This window comes from Ochotona princeps, chromosome 29 (assembly GCF_030435755.1).
Source record: "Ochotona princeps isolate mOchPri1 chromosome 29, mOchPri1.hap1, whole genome shotgun sequence".
Taxonomy (NCBI): Eukaryota; Metazoa; Chordata; class Mammalia; order Lagomorpha; family Ochotonidae; genus Ochotona; species Ochotona princeps.
In genome coordinates this window covers 4767395-4791819 of record NC_080860.1, presented here as the reverse complement: position 1 = coordinate 4791819, position 24425 = coordinate 4767395, and the positions used below count along the sequence as shown (strand labels likewise).

At 54.5% G+C, this 24425-nt stretch overlaps 2 protein-coding genes across 5 annotated transcripts in view; one reads left to right on the top strand and one right to left on the bottom strand.

Moving 5' to 3' along the window:
* The window catches only part of HVCN1 (hydrogen voltage gated channel 1), a 23682-nt gene extending 5883 nt beyond the window's left edge, over window positions 1-17799 (top strand). For both annotated transcript variants that reach the window (XM_004595302.2, XM_058656543.1), the window contains 5 exons: window positions 9011-9295; window positions 12877-12981; window positions 15573-15804; window positions 16793-16905; window positions 17110-17799. In XM_004595302.2, coding sequence (XP_004595359.2) covers window positions 9011-9295; window positions 12877-12981; window positions 15573-15804; window positions 16793-16905; window positions 17110-17175 — 801 coding nt within the window. In that variant the 3' untranslated portion in view covers window positions 17176-17799. The remainder of the gene's footprint in view (window positions 1-9010; window positions 9296-12876; window positions 12982-15572; window positions 15805-16792; window positions 16906-17109) is intronic.
* The window catches only part of TCTN1 (tectonic family member 1), a 23654-nt gene continuing 16171 nt past the window's right edge, over window positions 16943-24425 (bottom strand). For 2 of the 3 annotated variants that reach the window (XM_058656540.1, XM_058656541.1), the window contains exons 10-11: window positions 24151-24276; window positions 23582-23792 (exon numbers count right to left, since the gene is read on the bottom strand). In XM_058656540.1, coding sequence (XP_058512523.1) covers window positions 23613-23792; window positions 24151-24276 — 306 coding nt within the window. In that variant the 3' untranslated portion in view covers window positions 23582-23612. Of the gene's footprint in view, window positions 17187-18387; window positions 18533-18803; window positions 18930-21668; window positions 21832-23078; window positions 23220-23581; window positions 23793-24150; window positions 24277-24425 lie in introns of those variants that run through there. The other variant, XM_058656542.1, reaches the window with a different exon arrangement.

The following is a 24425-nucleotide window of genomic DNA, read 5'->3' as shown; positions in this document are numbered from 1 at the left end:
CACCAGAGACACCTGAGTCATCCCATGTCTGAGTCTCAGGAGCCCTGATGCCTCTGCTTCCAATCCAGCTTCCTGCTAAGACACCTGAGCAGACAGCACATGATGGCTCCAACACGTGGCTTCCTGCCACCCACATAGGAGACCCTGAGATAGGGTTCCAGGCTCCCGGCTTGGCCTGGCCCACCTTGGTTATTGTCCACTTGGGGAAATGAATCAGTAGAAGGAAATTATGTCTAGTTCTGTCACTGCTTTTCAAGCCTTAAACCGCAGAGAAAGAATAGCCACTTGGTCAAGGTCAAGGGCTCACAAATAACAGAAAGGGAATTACACCCTGGCCTGACTCTGGGATGGATGCTTGGCCTTTTGGTGCCGTGTGGCTGTCCCAGAGGCTTGGATCAACGTTGACCTTAATCTGGGGCATGGTGTGAGGAGCACACTGGGTATGGAGGAAGCTTGGGGTTCCCTCTGAGTGGCTGATGTGGGCCTCGGGCATGGTGGCATTGAGCTGTGTAGCACAGGGCTAACGGTTCAGGACAAGGGGCAAACTGAGGGGAAGGCACAGAGTGCAAGAAGGCAGCGGAAAGTCAGTGGGAGTCTGGGATGACCATGTTAATGATGGTGGTGGTGACCACATCAACCTCCAGCTCCGTAAGTCTTAGATTTGGGGAGCAAGAAATTAGCATCAAAGAAGAAAGACCATTGACATCTTGACTTCATTTGCCTGTTCAGTGAGGCAGGCGATCCACAGGAGCACAGGGAAGCTCCTGGTGGCAGCCAAGTGGGAGGCCAGCTCCCTGGGTGCGTGTGCACCGCAGGGGGACTCACTCAGCCCTTGTCTCCTGCCCTGGGCAAAATCAGGCAGCATGACTCCAGACAAGGGAAGCACTGGTGTCCCAGCCTGATCCTGGTCCTGTGGGGCAGGAGATGACCCCTAGCAGGGAAGAGCAAGAATCCACACTGAGGTCTTTGCGTGCCGGATGTGCTGGGTGGTTAGACGCCAGCAAAGTCTGGGTAACTGATAAAGTGACACCGTGGAGGGGGACACCAAGGTTCCTCTGTGTGCGGCTGTCGCTGAGCCGGTGACGAACATGTGGATGGTGAAAAATGTCAGTATGTGCTTTGACATCAGTGTGCTCAATCCCAGCTCAGTTATGTGGCTGCTGTGACTGTGCAGCCTGGGGAGAGGAGAGCTGGTGATGGTGACTGCTGTGGGCTGGCTTGGTGCGGAGGAGACCCTTAGATGTTGGGGACCCCCTGGCAAGTCAGTGCCATCTTCAGCTTGAGCTTTTGCCAGAGGAGTGTGGGAAGAAGCAGGTGTGGGATCGATTCCGGTTGCTGCGGTGAATGATAGCAGGTGAGGAGGGGTGAGGGTATCCATGTGGGTCTGATGGCTCCTGTGGCAACTCTTTGACCTTGACCTTGACCCTTGGCCAGCCCACCATGGGTTACAAGGTTGACAGAATGGGGTTGTCAGAGAGCTGTTTGGCTGTCCTGTTTCTGTTGTCTGTGGGGAAAGCCACAGTTTTGGAGGAGAAACTGGGGTGAAGTAAGGGGGATATTTAGCTCTGTGCTGTCCTGACTTGCAGACCTCATTTCCGATGATGGGTGCTCAGCTGGCCATGCGCCCTGCTCCTCTCTGAGTCCCTCCTGGCCTTTCCCGTCTTTCTGCGCCCGGGCCGCGAGGAGCGGCTCCCTCGCTTGGGCCATGCCTGCCCAGCCCCCTTGCACCCTGGTAGCTGGAGGTCCTATACACCTAGCCATATGGCCCTTCCTGCTCCAAGCAGCTTCACTGGTGCCACCCCATTTGTAGCTGGAGAACTTTCTCTTTTTCCCTCTGAGCTTTTGGAAAACAGCCCAGTTTCTGCCTCAGTTCTGCTGACTGAAGCTGTGGATGTGGGGCCGACTCGGGCTCGTCCAGTTGTCTTCTCCCTCCCCGGAGGAGATGGGAAGTGACCTGTGTCTTTCAGACTCAGCCCCTCCGTGGGTCTGCAAATCCAAGTAGCTGGTAGCTTTGGGTTCCCCACTCTGCTTCTTATTGCCTGTGTGACCTGCGTCTGGCTGAGGTTGCCTGACCTCTCTGTGCAGTGGACTAGCAAGGGGCCTGCACACTGAGTTGGCGAACAGCGAGGGATGGCCACATCGCCCACACTGCCCTGTGCTCACTCATGCAGCCAGCAGGTGTGTGGCTTCTGACAAGAGGGGTCCCAAACCTCCAGGAAAGTTGGGGAGTACAGCTGTGGGGTCGCTGGGCTGCCCATCAAGCCCCTGGGTCCTCCCCGGCCCACACCCACCCAAGCTGGCTGGACTGCTTGTTTTTGTGACCCTCGAACTTCCTCCCCACCCTAGAGAAGGAAAAGCGGCCACGCTTATTTAGAGACTTCCCTGATTTTAAAAATAGCCATTCCTCAGAACATGAACCCCCCCCCCCCAGGGAGGGGAGAGGCCATGGGGGCGTCGGCCGTCTGCCCGTGCCACCCCTCCACCAAGCCTGCCACCCCTGCGTCCTGGGGGTGTGTATAGGGGAAGCTGTGGCATGCACTTAACCTGCTCAGTCTGCACCTGGTGGGTGTGTGGTCACCGGGAGACCTGGAAGAGGTTCCAGGTTCCTGGCTTCGGATCGGCGCATCGGCCTGTTGCGGCTCACTCGGGGAGTGAATCATCGGATGGAAGATCTTCCTGTCTGTCTCTCCTCCTCTCTGTATATCTGGCTTTCCAATAATAATAAAAAAAATCTTTAAAAAAAAGATTTAGTTATTTTATTACAAAGTCAGATATACAGAGAGGAGGAGAAACAGAGAGCAAGATCTTCCGTCCGATTTTCACTCCCCGAGTGGGCTGCAACGGCCGGTGCGCGCCGATCCGAAGCGGGAACCTGGAACCTCTTCCGGGTCTCCCACACGGGTGCAGGGTCCCAAAACTTTGGGCCGTCCTCAACTGCTTTCCCAGGCCACAAGCAGGGAGCTGGATGGGAAGTAGAGCTGCCGGGATTAGAACCGGCGTCCATATGGGATCCCGAGGCTTTCAAGGCGAGGACTTTAGCCACTAGGCCACGCCACCGGGCCCAACTAAATATTTAAAAAAAAAAAAAAAAATGGCCCCCTTGAGGAGCCCCTAGGCTGTGAGCTGGATTGGGAAGGCATAAATAGACGCCAGTCACTGTTGGGCCTTAATGCTGAGGCAACATGGCTTTGGAAGGGAACAGGGAAGTGGCAACTCGATACCCTTGGAGTGGGGAATCTCCCAGATTTCTTAAAAAGTTCTTTTTCTGGATGACCATGACTCAGGAGCCTGCCCCTCTCCACAGACCCTGGCAGTCCCAGAGCCTGCACAGCTGGTTGCTGGCCAGGACTCAGTCTTTCTCCCACCCAGGGACCCTCCCTTCCAGTGGCCATTGTTCTGCTGGGAATCCTGCCCATGGGAAAGGCAAGGGGCAGTCCTTGTGGTTTTATCATTAATGTTTATTCAGCATTGACTGGGCGCTGTCCTGGGTGCGGGGACAGCAGGGGTGAAGACTGTGAAGGGGCACAGGAAAGCCCACTTATACTCACACATACACAATGTAAAATCTGAGGGGATGGGGAACCTGGTAGACCTGAGGGTCCCTGGGACCCAGGAGGGCATGTCTGAGGGTAGACCAGAGTCTGGGGAAACTGAGACAAATTCGACTTTGACTTTGCCCTGAGGCAGGGGTAGGTGGAGAGCTGGACGCAGCCATGTTGGCCTTGCGAAAGGGGGACCCTGGTGGTGTGTGGAGCAAGGCTTGGCGGTGTCCATGCTGGGAACACAGGGACAAGTGAAATCAATAACACCTGGGATGGGTGAGGGGAACACATTGGGGAAAAAGACCAGAATGGGCTCTATTTGGGTTGGGATCTTGGTCACCGGGCTGGAGCCTGTAGGGGACACAGGCGTTGGGGATGCAGGTGCACTGGGCCCTGAGGAGAGGCCTGTCCCCAGGCCAAGCTCCTGGTTGGGGTCTCCAGCTTTCTGGGGAGCAAGGCAGCCAGAGAGAAGCTGTTAAGGTTACGGGGTTTGGGGGCCTGATGGGGCGGGGCACTCGTGAAGCCCCCCTGAGTCAGTCTTTCCGTGAGAAGACAGGCTGGGAGGGGCTGAGGCTACGAGTTTGTCCCTTTCTGGAACTTTCCTGTGTATGGCGTGACAGCCTCTTGACTTAAAACCAGAGTTGTTTTCTGCTCTGCTGGGTGCCACAAATATTTTCATCCCAAATGACTGAAAGTTGCCCCTCCGTGGTTGCTTGGCTCAGCCGCTTGCTCTGACGCCACCAAGCGCCCCGAGGCTCCCAGAGAAAGCGCACGGGTGGCTCTTGTCCCCTGGGCCAGGGGTTTTCAGGGGGAAACCATGGCCCTGTGTGGGAGGTGTAGAACTGGGACGCCCCCAGCCGACAGGTGCGCCAGGGTTGTGGGGGTGGGGGTTCTGCCGCCAGGAAGGGATCACAGGCGCTCTGGGGAACACACATATCATCCATCCTTCAGGAGCGAGGAGCAGCGTGGAAACGGCCTCATTATGGTTTCTAGTTAGCAACTGTGAGTGCAGGTTCTGGAAGGAGAGTGGAACTTGTGAGAAGGAAGACCTCACTGGGTGTGAAGGTTCCCCAGCCCCGTGAGGTACTTGCATCCCAGATTGGCTGCCCGTGCTCAACCAGTTCCACTCCCAACCCTAACTTCCTGGGAGACAGCTGGTGATGGACCGAGTGCTTGGGTCCCAGCCATCCATGTGGACACTTGAGTGGAGTCCCAGGCTCTTGGCTTCTGCCTGGCCCATTGGTGGCTGCTGTAGGCATTGAGGGAGTAAATCTCTCTCTGCCTCTCAAAAATAAATAAATAAAAGAGAGAAACGAAGACAGGTGACAAAGCTGGGAGGCGTCTGATGACATTAGGGGTCAGGAGGTCCTCTTTGGGGATTTGACATCTTGGTTGAGACTTCAGATGTGGCTGAAGGTGAGGAGAACATTCCAGGTTGGGGGCTTGGCAGAAGAGCATGGAGCATCAGGGGAACTCAGGACAGGCAGGGTGGTGGTGGTGTGGGCAGCAGCCCTGGAGAAGGGGAGAAGGACAGGTCCCACAGGGCCACATGTGCCGTGTGGAGGGTTGCAGGGGTGAGGCAGGAGGCTATCACAGGCTCACTGTGAGGGCCCAGGAAGCCCACAGGGGCTGCAGGAGACTGTCTGGAAAGGACAGGGCTGGTGTAGAAGAGGAAGTGAAGGGTGGAAGGGATTAGGGGGTCGGAGAAGCTCTGGGGATACAGCAGGTGTCTCCAGGAGGTGACTGCTCCTTGGCTGTCTCAGTATCTGGCAAGATCTCGTGGGACCCACACCCAAGGGGACCCTGAGCAGTCAGGTGCCTGGTGCCCCAGGCCTTCCACGCCCCTCAACCCCCTACAACCCTGCCCGACAGCCCATGTAGAGCCAGGCATTTTTCTCTAGGGGCACAGAACCAGAAAATGCTGGGGTGCAAGGGAGGCTTATGAAAGGATGAGGTTCTCTAGAAACTTACAGGCACCTTGGAAAAGAGGAAGGCAGAGGGTCAGGACCTGTGGAGCTTGGTCTCCCTGCTGAGTTCCGGTCTGCTGATCGGCTGACCTCCCTGCAAGCCCTGACTCAGGAGGGTGCTGCTGCTGAAGGGGGCCAACTGAGCCCCCATGAGATACTTTGTTTCCTTATTATGTTCTTTAAAGTCTTCGAACTTATTTGTAATGCCAAGATTCAAAACTTTCTAGTCCATTTTTTTTTTAATCTATGTGCATTCTGAATCTTCTATTAGCTGGCTTAAAAAAAAAAAAAGATTTGTTTTTCTTCAAAAGGCAGTTATAGAGTGAGAAAGACAGATCTTCCATCCATGGGTTCACTCCCCAAATGACTGCAATGAGGAGGGCTGGGTCAGGCCAAAACCAGGAGCTTTTTCCAGTCTCCCACATGGGTGCAGGGGCCCAGTGACGTGTACCATCTTCTCATGCTGTCCCAGGCATGTAAGCCGGAAGGTGGACTGGAAGCAGAGCAGCTGGGACTTGAACCAACTTGTGTGAGATATCAGCCTCGCAAGCACAATGCTAACACACTGTGCCACAGCGGCAGCCCCAGCCTGGTTATTTTTCTTGTTTGCTTATCTATTATTACACATTCTGTTGTTTAGTATGTTTTATTGTCTTCCCTAAGAGAGAGCTGAGTTTTGCTGTAAGGCAGTTAATTTTCTTGTAGATCAGCCTGATGATTTTAAGGTTTTGGGGATGAGCCTTTGCTGCAAGGCTGGATTAGGTCTGCCTGTAAGGCATGGCTCTCCTCGAGTTTCTCCTGAGTGTTTAGGCTTCAACGGGGAGTGTAAGGAGATGCTCTATGCTGGCTGCCGGGAGTGTGCGCCTTTAGCCTCTGCTCTCTCATCTCTGGTCGTTTTTCATCCCTTAGCCCCAAAAACTCTTGTTTTCCTGAAAAATGTATTTTGCCCCTGCCTCATCAAGTTTTGCTCTGCACACATCCATTGAATTTTTATTTATTTGAAAGATTTTCAGAGAGAAGGAGAAACAGAGAGAAAGATCTTCCACCCACTGGTTCACTCCCCCAGTGGCTGAGCTGATTTGGAGCCAGGAGCTTCTTCCGGGTCTCTCAAGCGGTTTCAGCAAACCAAGCATGGGGGCCATCTTCTGCTGCTTTCCCAGGTACATCGGCAGGGAGTGGATTGTCAGGACTTGAAGAATCAGCACTCCATGATGGGATGCCAGCCTTGCAGGGGTGGCTCAACCCACTGTCCCACAGTGCCGGCCCCTCATTTAGGTTTTAGAAAGCATTCTTCAGTTAGCATGTAGAGAGTGGCTTTGGGAAGGGCAGAGGCCTTCTGCAGTGCAGGCTGAGATGGGGGAGGGGAAGTGACCTGGCTTTGGCTGTGCTGGCTGTGGGACAGCTGGGGAATTCCAGAGGGTGTTGTCCCGTGTGGAGTTCAGGTTGGGTGTGGGGCTGGAGGAGATGGATTTTAAAGCCACCTGCTGAGATCCTGGTGGGACTGCGTGGCAGTAGGCAGGTGCTCAGTGGCCCAAGCCCTGGGAATTCCCTCAGGCTTTTTTCCTGAGGGATCCAGCAGGGGACACTGACGAGGAGGCAACCGCAGAGGCAAGGGTATGGCGTCCAGAGCCGAGGGAGAGGCACTTGAAGGAAGGAATGCCCCTTGCTATTCAGAGCTGCGGAGCAGGGACTTACCGTGTCATTCGTGACATATAGAGATGTTGCTTGTCCATTACGTCATTGTCTGGGATCCATCAGACAAAGATTCGTCCTGCCTTCTCCTGCCATTTAGGTAGATATTGGTAGAGAATATTTTCGAACCTGTCACCCACCTGAGCACATATGGGCAGGTTTCTCTCTGGCGCCAGTCTGGGCATAATCACGGGTCCATCAAAACAAAGACACGTGGCTGCAGTGTGACAGGATGATGCCAACTCACTTTCCACTCTGGGGGCTGGTGTCGGCTGGAAACACCTGTAGCTTCCCTCACCTACATGTGACGCACCTTTGCCAGCTTCAAGGGTGAAAAGTGCAACGAGGTGACGTCATTACTGTCCTGAGCCCTGGTGGGGTTGAGCATCTCTGCCATTTTTTTTCTTACCCAACCTACCTGTTTCTTTTTTAAAAATCATTTATTTTTATTGGGAAGGCAGATTTACAGAGAGAAGGACAGACAGATATTCCATCCACTGGTTCACTCCCCAAATGGTCACAACAGTTGGAACTGAACCTATCTGAAGCCAGGGGTCCGGAGTCTTTCCCAGGCTTCCCATGCAGGTGCAAGGTCTCAAAGCTTGGGCCATCCTCCACTGCCTTCCCAGGCCACAAGCAGGAAGTAGGAAGGGAAGTAGAGCAGCCAGGACACGAACTGTCACCCACATGGGATCCCAGTTTTTGCATGGTGCGGACTCAGCCGTTGAGCCATCGTACCAGGCGCTTCGCTCAGTTTGCTATGGTGTTTTCTCTTCCCATATGTAAGGTAGTTTAGCATCTATTCAAGACACTATGTCTTTGGTAAGTATGTGGTCAATATTTACTCTCAGTCGTCAATATCTAACAACTTTGTGGGGTTGTAGGAGTGTGTATGTGTGCATGTCTTAAGAAAGCTGTCAACCTCAATGCTGTCAGATCTGTCGTGTGTATTATCTAAGCAGCCCCCCCACAGGTGACGGTCAAAGATACTGCCTGTGTTTTGTTCTCTGGCTTAAAAAGATTTTCTTACAATATGCTTGTACACATTGGTGCATCTGAAGTGTATCCTTGGTGCCGTGTAAGGGAGGGATCACGTTTTCTTTTTCCTGTCGGGAAAGCCAGATGTCCTGGCCTCCCTTGCCTTCTCTGCTGGTCGGAGCAGCCGCCAGTCCGCTCCACTGCCCCACAAGGACCTGGTCTGCTGGCGCACTGCTGTTCAGCCAACCATTTTGCCTACGTGCACAGGCTTTGCTGCTTCACTGTTCATGTGCTTCGTGTCCAGCAGAGTGGTTGGGGCCCGAGCTGGACTGTTTGTTCTTCCTTTGAGATCATCTCTGCCCACTCATGTGCCACCTGCCTGTTGGACCTGACTTGTGGAGCCCAGAGGCAAGGTGGGGGAGGTTCTCATGCTGTCCCTGTGGAACTCTGGGTACTTTTACTTTTGCCTTTCTCCTCCCCCGCCCCGGCTGCTCACTCTCCCCTCTGGCTCTCAGGTGTGATGGGGGGCTTTTCCGGTGTCTGCCCACGGGGCCTGTCGTGGGTGTCTGTGACTGGGCCATCGTAGTGACTCCGTTGGCTGCTGCCAACCAGACCACAGAGACAGGCCTTAGTGGGGGGCCTGGGGTTTCCTGTTGCCTCACCAACACAGAGACTGGGGCTTCCAAAAATAAAAGCATAAGAAACCACCGTGACCTCACGGTCCCTGCGCATCCCAGCAGCCCTACCCGGCCTGGGCCCTGCTCTCTCAGGGACCCAGGCCTGCCTGTGACGCTCTGGGGTCTCCGTGTGTTCCCCCCAACCCTCCTGCAGGCGGTCAGCCGCAGGGTCAAGGTGACCCCTGCCGAGAGGATGAGCAAGTTCCTGAGGCACTTCACTGTGGTCGGGGACGACTACCACTCGTGGAACATTAACTACAAGAAGTGGGAGAACGAGGAGGACGAGGATGAGGAGCAGCCGCCTGCTACGCCAGCATCGGGCGAAGAGGGCACTGCTGCCCCCACTGCTGACCCCGAGGCCGCCCCCAGCCCAGCGCCCCGGCCCCCTCTGGACGTCAGGAGCTGGCTGAGGAAGCTCTTCAGTTCCCACAGGTTTCAGGTGGGTGGGGCCAAGGTGCCCTGGAGGAGGAGGGGCATGGGGGAGGGGCGGAGGAGGGGTGCAAGTCATGAGGCTGGCCCCAGCTGGGCACCGTTTCCGCTAGGGCCTTGTTCATGCTACTGGCATAGATCACGCACACCTGCCACGTGCCATGAGCAGGGACCGTGTTGTCAGGGCAGAAAATCCTAACCAGGAGTGAATGAAGGGCCCATCAAGGGTCAGCAGAATGGGGTGGCTGCACTACACAGTGGGGGATACTTCAGCACTGATGGGGACAAAGCCTTGACCCTCACTGACCAGTGAACCAGGCCCTAAAGGACCACTGTCCTGTGATCCAGTTCTAGATATCCAATGTTCAGGACAGCTGCTGGCAGGTCAGGGGGTGCCTCGGCTGGAGGGAAGGAGGGAAACAGGCAGGTGTGGGAAGTGACAGCTTCCCTGGTGCCGGATTTCCATGTGGAATGGTGAGAATGTTCTGGAACAAGAACTGCACGCCCTTGATGCCACTCAACTTTTTGCCAACTTGGAAATGGTTACAATGGTAATGTTTCTATTACACACAGGGTCAGTTCAAATGTGAACCCTGGAGGAAGGCAGGATGCAGCAGGTCCCCAGCCTGACCCAAGGGGCTTCTCAAGGTGTCCAGAAGCAGCCTTGTGACTGCAGACTGACAGGTGCTGCTCTGGGCAGGACAGGAGAGGCAGCTATGGCCTTGGAAGCAGAGTGAAGGGGACCCGGCTTCCCACGTGGGACAGCGTGTGGCCCTGACACTTTGAAGGACAAACGCAGGCTCAGGCTGAGCATCCCTGCTGAACCCCACACCCGTGCCCGGGGGCTGTCAAGCAGATGTCAGGGAGCATGCTTTGACTCCTGGGAAAAGTCAGGACGTCTGGTGACATTCAGGAAGGACATAGCTGGGTCGGTCCGGGTCCCAAAGACAGCATCTGCCTCAGCCTAAAGAAGCCAACTCCCCACAAGAGCCCATGATCTTCTGGGAGCAGAGAGGGAGCCCTTGCCTCCCTCATTGCTGATTTGGTTCCAGTGTAAAGTAAAAAACAATGTGTATTTTGGTCTTTTTTTTTTTTTTTTCCATTCTCTTGTGGCTTAAACAAAGCATGCCACCGCCCCAGCTGCCCTTGGCTGGGCTCAGCTCTCCCCAGCCGTGACAGCAGGAGGAAACGTGGTATTAAGTTGTTGGGGTTGAAATCCCAAACCCTTCATTTCAGGAATGGAAAGGAGGAGCCTGTTTCTTTGAGCTGCCTGGGAAGTCCAGGAGGTTCCCCACCTCCTCACTCAGCTGCTTGGGCAACTCAGGGCTGGCTGGCACCCTGAGCCAGGACCAGCCCCTTCAGACACACCCCTGCTCGGGAAGGGACTGACTGATTTAGGAAGTAAGATGTGACAGTGCAGTGACGAGCCCTACTGGGAATCTGACGGCCTGCAGAGCAGCTGAAGTGACAGGATGCATCGCCCAGACCCTGGAGAGCGATGGAGATACCTACTTCCACGGGCACAAGAAAGGGGAGGGGGACCCGAGGGAGGCCTGGGAGAAGGAGAGACGTCCCGTCCCCTGAGAACACAGGTTTCCTTGCACAGGGGTCTTTGCCAAGGGCAGTAGGTGGGATACAGACAGGGCTGCGTGTGGCCTGTGTGCAGGGGAGGTGATGGCCCTAGAGGCTGTCAGGGCTTCTAGGGCCGAGGGAAGGGGGTGATGTATTCACTGGCCGAGGGGTTAGACTGGAGTTAGGGGTGGAGGCCTGGGTTAGGGGACTGCTGAGGAGTCAGCATCCAGGAAGGCTCTGGAGTCCCTCTCTCCGGGGTTTGAGGTGGCCAGGTGACATGACGTCAAGCTGACTGTTGTTACTCTTCACACAGGATAGCACAGCCCAGACAGCAAGGGCAGTCCAGACCCTGGGCAGCTACAGGAAAACTGGGGGAGCCCAGGGGGAGACCATCACTGCTATGCGTGCCCTGGGGTGCTCGGCTGCACCCCCCCCCCCCCCCGTAGCATCAGGGAACATGGCCGTGGCCTTGGGCCCTAGGCTCTGCATCAGACTGCCCTGGGCACATTCGCTCCGCCATGCAGAAAATGGGGATCCACTGGTTGCTCTGACTTGTTCGGCATCCTGGTGACATGGTTCCCCTCAGCATAGCCCTGCCTTGCAAAGCAGTAAATCTGTGGATCAGAGGCTGGGGTTGGGTTCATGAACTTCCTCTGGTTTCTGAATTTTAAATTCCAGTGAGATTCTCCTAGTGTGGAATCTGGCATTTGTTCAGTAAAGGCTTGTAGGACACTGAGTGCACGGATTCCAGAACATGTTCCTAACCCCAAAAGAAGGCCCATTAGTCATTGTCATTCCTCCCAACCCTGAGCCCTGGACAACTGGCACAGCTGTTTTGTCTGTGGGCTTGCCTGTTCTGGATGTTTAACTGAAGGGGCTCTGATGGTGTGTGTGGCCGTTTGCATCTGGCTTCTGTCCCTTCACACTGTGTTTTCTGGGTTCATGGACATGGCTGCAGTTGTCCATGTCTTCCTTCTTATGACTGAATAGCAGATTTTTTTTAAGATTTAAAAATTTTTATTGGAAAGTCAGATATACAGAGAGGAGAAGAGAGAGAGGAAGATCTTCCATCCGATGGTTCACTTCTCAAGCAGCCCCAGTGACCAGAGCTGAGCCAATCCAAAGCCAGGAGCCAGGAGCTTCTTTTGGGTCTCCCAGACGGGTGCAGGGTCCCAAGGCTTTAAACCATCCTCGACTGCTTTCCCAGGCCACAAGCAGGGAGCTGAATGGGAAATAAGGCTGCCGGGATTTGAACCGGTGCCCATGTGGGATCCTGGAGCATGCATGGCAAGGACTTTACCTGCTAGGCCACCACACTGGGCCCACAGATTTGTTCTTAATATCTCCATGACTTGGCTTTGCACCATGCTAACTGGTGGCTCAGATAAAACCAAGGATGAGAAGTGAAGCTGCCAGAAGCTTGAGCTCCCTGTTAAGCTGCTGAGTTAACATTATCACATTGGGATCACCAGGCTTGACTGAACCGGCAGACACTGCCAGCGAAATGGCAGCCTAGAGTGCAGAGGTCCGGGTCTGCTGATGGGAGAGTGGACCCAAATGAGGGCAGGGTAGTGCCCAGGCCTGGGCCGAGGCTGCCTTGTGTGTAGTGGGCAGTGTTACAACCTGGCTGCTGGCAGCCCTGAAGGAACCTCAGGACAGAGGCCCAAGGCTGGTTGGCGATCGACTCTGTGAGCGTTCCTTCTGTGCATACCTCGATGGCAGCCATCCCCCAAAAGGAGCAAGTTAAGGCTTTCTAAATGTGATCAGTCACCTTGGATGTGACACTTCAATTTGAGATGTGGTACTAGGGTAGGGAAGAGGTAGGGAACAAGAAACCTGAGCTGGCTGGTGGTCTGTGCGTGAGCTGGACAGAGATGGCTTCCGTGGGCGAGCAGCGACATGCCCTTTGGCACCTCTGCTAAGGGATTTCCTTCCGGCCATTTCTGGGCCAGTACCTGTGGGTGGCGAGAGCCCTGCGGAGGCCTAAGGCTCTCTCCTGCTCCCTCCCTCGGCCCACAGGTCATCATCATCTGCCTCGTGGTCCTGGATGCCCTTCTGGTACTCGCCGAGCTCATTTTGGACCTGAAGATCATCCAGCCCGACCAGAACAACTACGCTGCCAGGGTAGTGTATCGGTGCCTCCCTGAGTTGAGCAGGGGTGGGCGGGGGCGGCGTGACTGTGGATGCCCATCCAGGGACCAAGGATCTTCCACTCCGAATTCTGAATCAGCAGGTGGGAAGCCCCCCTCCATCTGACCCACGGTGTCCCGTGCGGTCCCAGACAGCTGGGCTGGAGCTTGCTGCTCATTTTGGGGTGACCATCTGCATGCCCTTTGGCCTCCTGGGGGAAATGAGTTGCTTTGCTTGCCCTCTGCATGGAGGGGCTGGGGCACACTCGTTGGGTTATTGGCCAAAGCCCACCCAGACTGCCCCTGTCTCAGGGACCCCCTGTGGCCTAAGATGTCCATCACAGCAGGGGGTGGGTCAGGCTGAAGCCTGGAGTCCAAAAGCCTGAGTTCCCCCAATAGGGAGCAGAGTCCAAAGGCTTTGGGCCATCCTCTACTGCTTTTCCAAATCAGGGAGCTGGTAGGAAGTGGAGCAGCTGGGATACAAAATAGTGCCTTTATGGGACTCTGGCAATTGGGGGATGGAGGATTAGCCAGTTGAGCCAAACTGCCAGCCCTGAACTGTCTTTTTTTTTTTTAAGATTTATTTATTTCATTACAAAGTCAGATATACAGAGGAGGAGAGACAGAGAGAAAGATCTTCTGTCTGATGATTCACTCCCCAAGTAACCACAACGGCCGGTGCTGTGTCAATTCAGAGCCAGGAGCCATGAACTTTCTTCAGGTCTTCCATGTGGGTGCAGGGTCCCAAAGATTTGGGTTGTCCATGACCGCTTCCCCAGGCCACAAGCAGGGAGCTGGATGGGAAGTGGAGTTGATGGGATTAGAACCGGTGCCCATATGGGATCCTGGCGTGTTCAAGGCGAGGACTTTAGCCGCTAGGCCACGCCGCCGGGCCTCAACTGTTTCTTTTTTAAGTTACATTTGAAAGACCAAGTGACAGTGAAGGAAAGCCAGATCTTCCATTCCCTGGCTCACACCCAAGGTAGCTGCAATTGCCATGACTGAGCCAAGCTAAAGCCAGCAACTGAGAACTCCACCCGGGTCTCTCACACAGGCAGCAGGGACCCGAGGAGTTGGGCCATTATCCACTGCCTTCCAGACCTCAAGCCAGTACACCAATGTGGGAGGTGGGCATCCTAAGCAGCGACTTAACATGCTGTACCACAACCCCAGCCCTGGGTGTCCCTTACATGGCGCTCTCAGGAGGCACAGGACGTGAGGGCTCTGCTTAGTGGGCGCTGGTTCATGTGATTCGCTGGGAGGAGCCAGCTCGCTGCATTGTCCAGGCAGCGCCCCCTCTGCAGTGACCAATCACCTGCCATGCAAACAGCCTCTTCCCCAGCTGCTGTCACTGATAATCCTTGCCTGAGGGAATAGATGAGAGGAATAGAAAATGGTGATCTTCCTTTGCCACCTTTCCTTCTGCCTTCAGTCATTTCTTTGATAAAGGTTCTTCTGTGTGTGCACGTGTGTTGTGTCTCACTACATACTTATGCATTTAGTTATTGTGCTATACTCACTCCTAGCCATCCTTTTCCATGTTCAAGTTGTCCCAAGTTTGGTCACTGTGAATCTCTCCAAGCTGGTTTCCGTCCACTGGTTCACTCCTCAAATGCCTACAACAGTCCAGGCTGGGCCAGGCCAAAGAGCACAGCCTAGAACTGTCTGTGCCTCCCGGCCGAGGGGCACAGCCCCAGGTCCTTGAGCCGCAACCTGCTACCCCCAGGAAGCTAGAACGGGGCGTGGAGCTGGGACGTAAACCCGGGCCCTCCCAGATAGGTCTCCCCAGCAGCAGCTAGCCATTATGCCAAACCCCCACCCCAGGGCTATGTCCATGGACTCCCTCAGCCTTGGACCCTTGCCTTGCTCTCCAGCTCCAGGAGTCCTAGCTCACTCAGTGAGGGCTGGCGTGGAGTCAGTCAGTAACCACCCTCACTGAGGCAGGCTCCGGAAGAGGTGCCATGGAAGGAATGTTCCCACTGGCCTACAACAGTGTAGACCATCTTTGGTTCCGTGTCTGTGCACCCCATGGGCTTGGCTGTAGGATAAGCTCCTTGTGGTGGCCTGCTGGGCCTGAGGGTCCAGTGGATGCTTTATTTCTGATACCGCCTTGGTGTTCTTCCAAAGAACAGGGACCTGGGCATTTAGCCTAGCAGTTTAGATACTGGGATCCCACGCTGGAGTTTCGGTTCAGCTCCCGGCTCCACATCCCAGCTTCCTGCTCACTCTGACCCAGTGAGGCAGCGGGTGATGGTGCAAGGCCTGGCTGGGGCGCCCAGCTTCGGCCTGACCTGGCCCCGGCTGTTGCAGCTATTTGTGGTGTGAGCCAGGATGTGAAAGCTTGTTTTCCCTTTGTCCCTCAAGTTCATAAACAAAACATCAAGGGCTAGGACTTTGTCTGCAGTGGGTGCAGTTGTATTTCTAGCACTGGGAACAGCGCCCAGTGTTGCTAGTTCAGAATTTGTCAAACAAATGCATTTTCTCTCCGGTAGACAGGGAGGTGCACTTGGGGCAGCACACCTGGGTGACCTACCCCAGCTGTGACCAGGCCTGGCCTGACTCTGACTGGGGCCTCTGTCCCTTTAGGTGTTCCACTACATGAGCGTCGCCATCTTGGTCTTTTTTATGATGGAAATTTTCTTGAAGATATTTGTCTTCCGCCTGGAGTTCTTTCATCACAAGTTTGAAATCCTGGATGCCGTCGTGGTGGTAGTCTCCTTCATTCTTGACATTGTCCTCCTGTTCCGGGAACATGAGTTTGAGGCCCTTGGTCTGCTGATTCTGCTCCGGCTCTGGAGGGTGGCCCGAATCATCAATGGTTGGTCTCCTGGTTTGCCGGGAGGGGCCTTTGGGCTGGGATTGGGCACAGGGCTGGGTGTGGGCATGCAGCTGCAGTGGCATAGTCATGGAGCAGGGGAGCCTGAATGTGTGGGCACACACACAGTCCTGTCACAGACACCTTGAGGGACATGAAGGGATGTGAGTTCACATCCCAGCGCTGCCTCCATGGCTCTGCCTGCAGCCCGGGCTGTGTGCCCCGAGCCTCCAGCCTCCCCGGCCATGTTTTCACAACTGCTGAGACATCTGCAGTAAGGGCCAGATCAGCTCGGATTGGCTCTTGCCACTCTCCCCAGGGCATCCTGGTCTTTAATTTGGTATCTCCTCCCACCCTGGACCAGCCCTCCCCTGGAGGGCCCCATCTAGCAGGGACATAGTCAGCTAAGATGCTCCAGAGGATGCCTTGACCTTTGAGCAAAGTCACAGGTGCGTTAGCAGGAGCAAGGTGCAGAGTGTCTGCAGTGCTCCCAACTTGTCTGTTGCCAGGGAGAAATGACTTCCACTAACACTGCCTAGATGTGGGGCATGCTTCCGGTCAAGATGCTCATGCTCAAATGCCCCGATGCTGCAGGTGCTCCATGGCACAGCGGCTGCGGGGGGACAGTGACCATCAGCTGGGGGTGAAGGGCCACCTGTGCCGTGGCTGCAGCCTTTGCAGGCCACTCTGCCCTGGCCAAACCCCAGAGATGGACAAGGCCACGACTCCACCCAGGGCTTCATCATGCTCTTGTCTCATTCGGGACACTCCTTCATGTGTCAGGAATGAGAGCCTTTCCGAGATGGAAGAGGCCGGTCCCTCCCGGCAGCTGTGTCCCTTGCTGCCCATGCCTGCAGCACCGCTGTGCACGGTCCTGTGACAGTTGGCCTCAGCCCTCCCGGGCCTGCCGCCTGCCCCTCCCCGCTCCTCCCAGCCACACATAAGCGGAACGTGTAAAAACGCTGTAACGAGGCCCTCAATTACTTTTCAGGGATAATCATCTCAGTGAAGACCCGTTCCGAACGGAAACTCTTACGGTTGAAACAAATGAATATTCAACTGGCCGCCAAGGTCCAACACCTTGAATTCAGCTGCTCGGAGAAGGTAGGTGGATGCGTTGGGGAGGATGTTCATGGCTGCAGGGCCCTGGGCTACAGTCTTCCCGGTACTTTCAGACTCAGGGGCGTCTCTCTCCCCATTGGGCTGAGGCCCACAAGGAAGGCAGCTTTCCGTGCCCTGCGTCCCTGGGTCTGGGCCCTTGCAGGACTGTCACAAGCAAAGTCCAACCCTTGTCTGCTTTTGCCACAGGAACAGGAAATTGAAAGACTTAACAAGCTCTTGAGAGAACACGGACTTCTTGGTGAGGTGAACTAGACGGGGACAACCTGCCTGAGAGAGAGAGAGAGATGTTGTACCGGGGCTCTGCTGGTACCCAAGTGCTGACCGCTGTACCCGGGGCCATGGCAGAGGTGTGCCTCGGTGCCTTTGCCTCACTCCTGCCCAACACGGATCCAGGGATGGACACAGGCTCTGGGCAGGCTCGGCGTCTGTCCAGGGTGGTCCAGAGCTGCCCGGCTCGTCCCTATGCCACTGTGACAATTGCATCATCAACTCCAGCTCAGTGTGAACATTTGTGCTTGCAAATGAACAAAGTGGACGCTCCTGAGCTGTATATACAATTTAACAGTCTCCAGCGCTCCCGTGTACACGGAAGAACCGGGGTGGGGGCACCCTGAAAAAGAACGTAGCTGCCTTAGCTCCCGGCCTGACAGGGAGTAGCTTTTTTTATTGTGAAACTGTTCTAAACAGCTGCTCTCAGCCCAGTTCCCCTGCCCCGCCCCACCCCTCCCCCCAGGGGAGCTGCTCCCCTGCCCCTCCCCTGCAGTACCCAGCTGCACATCCGGATTCTAGCTGCCACCACCTCATCCTGCCACCTGACAACCGTTTTCTCAATTACTGTACAATTAATGTATAAAATAAACGTCCTCCCTCCCCTGAGGCGTGCTGAATTCTTTCCTGGGTCGCCTCCCACACCAGCCCTCTGGCTGTCATGTGAGCTGGCATGGGGCTGGCACCCATGGGAGTCAACCCTATGCCTGCTCTGTAATTAGCACGCTGTCGGGGTATGGGGAGGGGTTTCTGGAAGGCCTTGGAATCTATTTACATGACTGTATGACACCTTGCTAGTTTGGTACTCATTCTGACCAAATTTGTAAAGCAAAGAAAACCTGAACTAAAACCAATATAGACGTTTTAAATAGCTCCACGAAAGCAGGGGGTGGATAAACGGGCCAGGCCGTTCCTGCTGCTGTGACATTGAGGGCTCCGGCATGACCAAACTCCCCCAAAGACAGTGTGGCTTCCATGTATGACCTCCCTGTTGGAAGCTGGACATGACCAATGCCAAATGTTGCTAAACTCAAACCAGGCACAAAGAAATCCCCTAAAAGGAAGGAAAAAAGGAGAGGAAGATGGGGTGCTGCTTTGGGGTCAACCGCTAGGAAAGCGTTCGGCCCCCTCACACACCCTTCTCCTAAAGGTGAACACTTCAGGGCAGGGAGGCATTTCCTTAAAGCCACAACTCACGTCAAGCAAACGGGAAGAAGAAGTTGAAAGGCAGTGTGGCGTTGATGGTCGGCCGAGCCCGGAAGCCGGCCTCTGCAGGTGCAGACACATCCATAAAAGTAACCACAGTGGAAATAAGAATCGTCCTTTCATTTCCTGAGTGGGTCTGTAACAGAAAGTCAGACGCAAGCCCCGCCATTAGCACTCAATCCCTGCCAGGGATGGATACCCACATGGCCTAGCAGCTGAGCTTAATTTAAACAAGAATGCCAACACAAGTACAATCTTGGTGGGTGGGACTGTCCTTCTAAAGGAAAGGCAGAGAATGACTGCTGAACTGGTCTCCCAATCCGGGATCATTCAGTTCCAGTCCTTTCCACAAGTGGAACTTCCTGCCTGCCGCACCGGAGTGTGGCCAGGGCTCCATGATGGCGTACCTCAGGGAAGGAGGCCGAGAGGAGGCTCGCAGTCACATTCACGATTTTGGCCTGAGGGTTCAGCAGGGATCCGTACTTGGTCCACTTCACCTCTATCACCAAAGCCACAGGGAGCTGGCAAGAATCCTGCAGAACACCATGCCATTCATTGGCTGGAATTGTACACAACCTTAAACTTAATCTGCAGTTCGGGGTTTTAATGTGAAACATTTCATGTATTACACAATGTTCTGAACAAGAGAATGACTGGACTGGAAACTCAACAAACCAGCTGGGACAAAGCACTCACTTGAAGCATTCAGTGTGCTTAAACACCTAAAGCTTCCTTCTCCACCTGGTGCTGTTTCTGAGGAGGCCTGTTTCACCCGGGAGCCATGGCCATTCCAAAGCCAGCTGCAGAGCCGACGGCACAGACAGCTTGCTGTGCCCGCGGCCACCGGTCTACCTGGCAGCGACTTCAGGGGGCCAATGGCACAAAGGGCTGGAGGGCGTAGGGGTGCTCAGAACAAAGCCCAGTGGTCCATCAAGCAAAGTGCACCACCAGAAGTCCGTGTGCTTGCTTCCCTTTCACTTCAGTGGGCAGCAGAAAGTGACATTTGGATACCCAGCCAGTGTCCGTATGTTATCAGGCACTCACTCCTCAAGTGCACCGAGCAGGCCGCAGTCAGGCTGCCTGAGACGGGGCTGACCACTGCAGGAGTTGGACCTGGGGCCCCCAGCCTGGGAGCTTGGCTCAGTCAGCGCCAAGGGAAAATCCGGCAGTGGGCCTTCCAGACCTTCGTCCTGCCTTCGACTGGCAACTGTGGCAGCTGTGGAAGCTTCACTTGGGCAGATGGGGATTCCATTATCCTGCACTACTTCTGAGTATATTTGGAATTTTTTCATGACATGTTTCAGACACATTCAGGACCTAAGTGGCTAAGTGGGCCTTCTACCTTTGATACCAGCCAGAAAAGCACTATTGGAAATTCCTGAGCTGGGAACTGTCTTTAAGAACCTTGCAGGCAGATGCAGCCAGGGTTGTGGCCTAGTGTGTTAAGCCCCCACCTACAGTGCTGGTATCCCATATGAGCACTGGTTGGAGTCCTGGCTGCTCCACTTGCAGTCCAGTTTCCTGCTAATATGTTTCAGAAAGCAACAGAGGATGGCTCAAACCTTTGGGCTCCTGCATTTACATGGGGAACCTGGATGAAGTTCCAGTCACCTAGCTTTTGCTTGGCTCAGCTCTGTCTGTTGTGGTCATTTGGAAAATGAACTAGTAGAGAGAACTCTGCATACACTCTTTCTCTCCCTAACTCTGCCTTTCAAATAAAAACATATTTATAAATCATCTTTTTAAAAAGTCTTTGCAGGTAAAGCAAGTCCTGAGTGTATCATGTCACCGGAACAGGGGGCAGAGGGTGTGAATCGTGAGGACACTGGGACGGAACCCACTTCAGGCCCTCGGAGCACCTGACCATGCTCCTCCTCCTGAGCTGCCACCCCTCAGGAGGGCAGAAAAGCATGGGCTGTCCTCCCTGACTCCCCTGCTGAGAAGCCAGTGACTGGCTGCATTCACTGAGGCAGCAGGGTGGGCGGAGGGCGGGGGGCAGGGGGCTGGCAGAGCCTGAGCCACCCTGGTCTCTGCTGGAGACTTCCGGGGAGAGGGCGGGCGTGGAGCTCAGAGCTTGCAAGCTGGGGCTCACCCCGTAGTGCCCTTGCTATAAATGCACTAAGCAGATAATGAGAAGCCTGAGAAACTGCCAGGGAAATGCTGGGGAATGAGGGGATAAGCTGGGAGCGGCCCACGCTGAGCCAGCTAAGACAAAGGAAAAGGAGGGGCAGGAGACACCCGTGCCTGGGACGTCACTTTCTGTTACATCCCTGGGGAACTTGGGAGCTGAAAGCTCCCGCGTGGGCTGCTGCTGCAGAACAGGGAACAAGGGCTGGGATGGCGATGTGGGTGACAGGAAGCTGCCACCTTGGAGAGAGGCCTCACATGCGTTTCACTGTTAACACAAGACACCTAGAGGCTCACAGAACAGTGAATCATGACCTCTCGGTGCCCTCGGAGGGGCCCTTACCTGGGACACTTGGGACCACAGGTGTTCTGACTCTGGAATACCGGCATTTACGGAATGAGATGTCCTGGGCACAGCACCCATGTCTATACACAATTTCACATACACCTTACATATGGATAACCCACTGGTAATTACATACAACATCATTACTGCACCTGTTTGCTGGGTTTTTGAGTCAGAAAAATCACCCATCTGCTGGTTCACTTCCCAAATATAGTAGTAAAGCTGGGCCAGGCCTAAGGCAGAAGCCTAGAACTCAATCCAGGTCTTCCGCCTGGTGCTGGGGCCTGTCTACTGCCTCCCAGCATCTGAATGAGGAGGAACTAGAATCAGGCGCCATACCCAGGACTCCACTGTGGAGTGTAGGTTGTCCCACATTAACACCTGTCCCCACCTGCAGCCCATCTGGTCAGGTGTGGCATGTCCACCTGTGGTATGGTGCCAATGGACCTCAGCGTGCATCACAGTCCAGGCTTTTGGAGTAGGAAGGACTGACTGGTGCCACCAGCACGCCAAGCTTGAACGGCCCCCATCCAACATGGGTTTCTGTCCCAAGGACCAAATGAATTCCCCCTTGACAGACCTGAGGTCTATACTGTGACTGCCACTCCTATTTCACAGGAAACAGGTTCAAGCCCAGAAAGCCACTGGCCACAGCAAGTGCTCACAGGGGGCCGAAGCAGTATTCCAGATCCAGGCCAGGCCATCATCAAGGCCCAGGCTCCTGCCCGGCGCCTCCCTGACCTGACCTAGGAGTGGGCAAGAGTGGCAGCATGAAGCCCTCAGCTGTCACTCCCTTTACCTTCACATTGGATGACTGGGTGACAAAGTGGATGGGCACCCAGTCCAGCACATCCTGGGCTTGGGTATTTCCAAACGGAGCCACGTAATCTGGGAAGCCCTGGCCCTTCAGCAGGCCTCTCACGGTTGGCGCCAAGAGGTGACACGGGACAGCTCTGGTCAGTCTAGAGGAGGGAAAATAGGTCAACTGAAGGAGGCCGGCGTACATGAGCAGGTATCTTCAGAGGCCCCAACAACAGGCATTCTCACCTCACTCTGCCAAGCAGGGAGGATGGACAGAAGCTAAGGCGGCTCAAACTTTGTAAAATATCGGCCAAGGAGTTAAGTCCAAAATGGTTCCCAAACTGGGTTCTACTGAAGCTGTATGAGAACGGTTCCATGGCCCTGAGTTGGGGAACCATTGCCTCTCCCTGTCCCGTTCCCTGCCCCTCCTGAAGCACACAGGCGTGTTCCAGGTTCAGTCTTCCAAGAGGAAGCAGGCATGCTTCTAACTTTACTTCAGTGTTTCCCAAACACATCAGACTACAGAGCCATGCCTACAGACATCTTGTGGCAATGCATTCCCTGGAATTCTGACCTGACCAGATCAGAACTATTAATGCAAACGTTTGAGTTGGAACCAACCAAGCAATGACATCATCGGCCTTGGGAGAAGTGGTAAACCAGGGAAAAAGCCAAACCTTCTTCCATAGTGGGAATTCAGTAAACATAAATAAATAAGGTTTGTAAGACTAAAAAGAATCAAGAGGTGGAACTATGTGCAGGTTATTTCAAGACATGAGGTGGATTTCCACAGCCACTCGGCTCCAAGAGTTCCAAGTGGCAGGACCGGGGACGGGGACGGCTGGGGGTTTACGGTGGGCCCTACAGAGCCCTCGGATCTTCCATGATGTGCATATCTGACGATAAAAACAGGTCATGCTCGGGGTTCCTTGTGCTGGTTCCCTCATGCTCTATATGCAAATATTAAAATTCAGAAATAGAAAGGTACCTCAGAAAGTTTGTGGAAAATGAAAAGCTTGTTTTGGTGCCAAAAAAATTGGAAATCCACATATATTAGGGTTCTTCAAAAAGAACATGGAAAATGCATTATATTAAAAAAAAAAACCTACACATGAATTTCACATTTTTTCACCAAAATACACATACCTTTTCCTTCCATTTTTCCATGAACCTTTAGGAGGATCCCTGTGTGGACCTGTGAGGGGCAGCACTGTAACTGTGAACTCCAGTGCGAGTCTACCAAACCTCGCGACCCTTCTTCTGCCACATGGGCGCCTAGCCTTGCTACCATTTGTGACTAATGACAGCAAACCGCAGGGGGTTTTATAACCAGCTCACCAGCGGAGGCAGTGGTGGGACTGAGATGGAAAGGCCTGGAATGTTTCCTTCTGTGATCTGCATAACTTACCTCAGCTTACAGCCAGAGCGCAGGTTGTAGCCAAACAGCACCGGGGTGCGGACACCCGCCAGCGCCAAGCAATCTTGCTCTGCTGTGCTGCGGAGAACCGTGAGTTGCCCGTATTTGTTTGTGGTCTGAATAATCCCGGATGTGCAGGTACAGTTAAGGGACAGCCACTAGTGCCTGGGTATCTCGAGTCACAGGGAAGGAGACAGGGCCACCTCTGTGACATGAGACGTGAGCGAGACCCAAATCCAGCTGCTTGGGACCCCTGGGGTTTCGGCAGTTGTAACCATTTGCCTTCATTCAGAAATCACATGGGCTCTTTAACATTAATTCCAAGTGTTCAAAATAACTAAACCTGTTCAGATTCTGTTTAAGCGTGCCATGGACCCCAGCTGTCAACTCCTCCAAGTGAAGATTTTCCTTTCCCCACTGACATCCTCCCCAGCTGTGCGGACTCCCCAACCGCCCCCCATCCTCCCCAACCATGGGTCTCCACTTTGCTGTTCTGCAGCCATGACTGGCCTCCAGGAGAAAGCTCTAGCTGATGCTGCCTCTCCCTTCTGGAAACACCCAGGGGACCCCAGCAGGCTGAGCAGGGAGCCAATCTTCTCTCCAGCAGCAAAAAGGATATCCCTTCTGAGGCAGAAATCCGGCAACTAACGGGAGCCCCACCACGTAGCCAGGGTTGCCACTGAGAGGAACGGGCTTCACATTGTGCTGAAAGACAAGGCAGGGATGCCCCGAGAGTTCTCAACCAGGGAATGGCAGGCAGAAGATGAGATGCTTTCTTCACAAAATCTGGAGTCACCAGTAAGACGGTCTCCCCCTACTCAGAACTGGAAATACACCTGCTGCGTGTGGGTGTGCCCCAGGCTGTAGCAGCACAGCCAGTGTGGAAAGGAATTACATTCCCAAATTGGGAAAGGCATGGGGACTAGGCCTGCGTCCACGCCAACTCCACACACCACGTGCCAAGGACAAGACACAGTGCTTCTCTCAAGCTGAGGCTTGTGTGGGAAGAACGCATGACTTTTCAAATTGGCAGTTAACAACTTTCACAAAGGATCAAACTTACCTGAACAAAATGGATTTCAAACGTCTGCTGCAACGGGGTCTCCTCCTGGCTGACAGCCCCCAGCAGGAGGGTGAGGTCGGCCTTTGTGATCTCGCCTGCATCCCTGTACGTGAGGATGTACTTGGCCTGCAAGCAGAGTGTCACTGCCAACACCTGTGGACGGTGGCCCACGTGCAATGCCCTCCCCCGCTCCGCCTGCTGAAGCTTGCCTCTGCAGCCCAGTGGGGAATCCAAGAGGAGTTCCCTCGGCATCTCCCCAGCCTCGGGCTTACCCG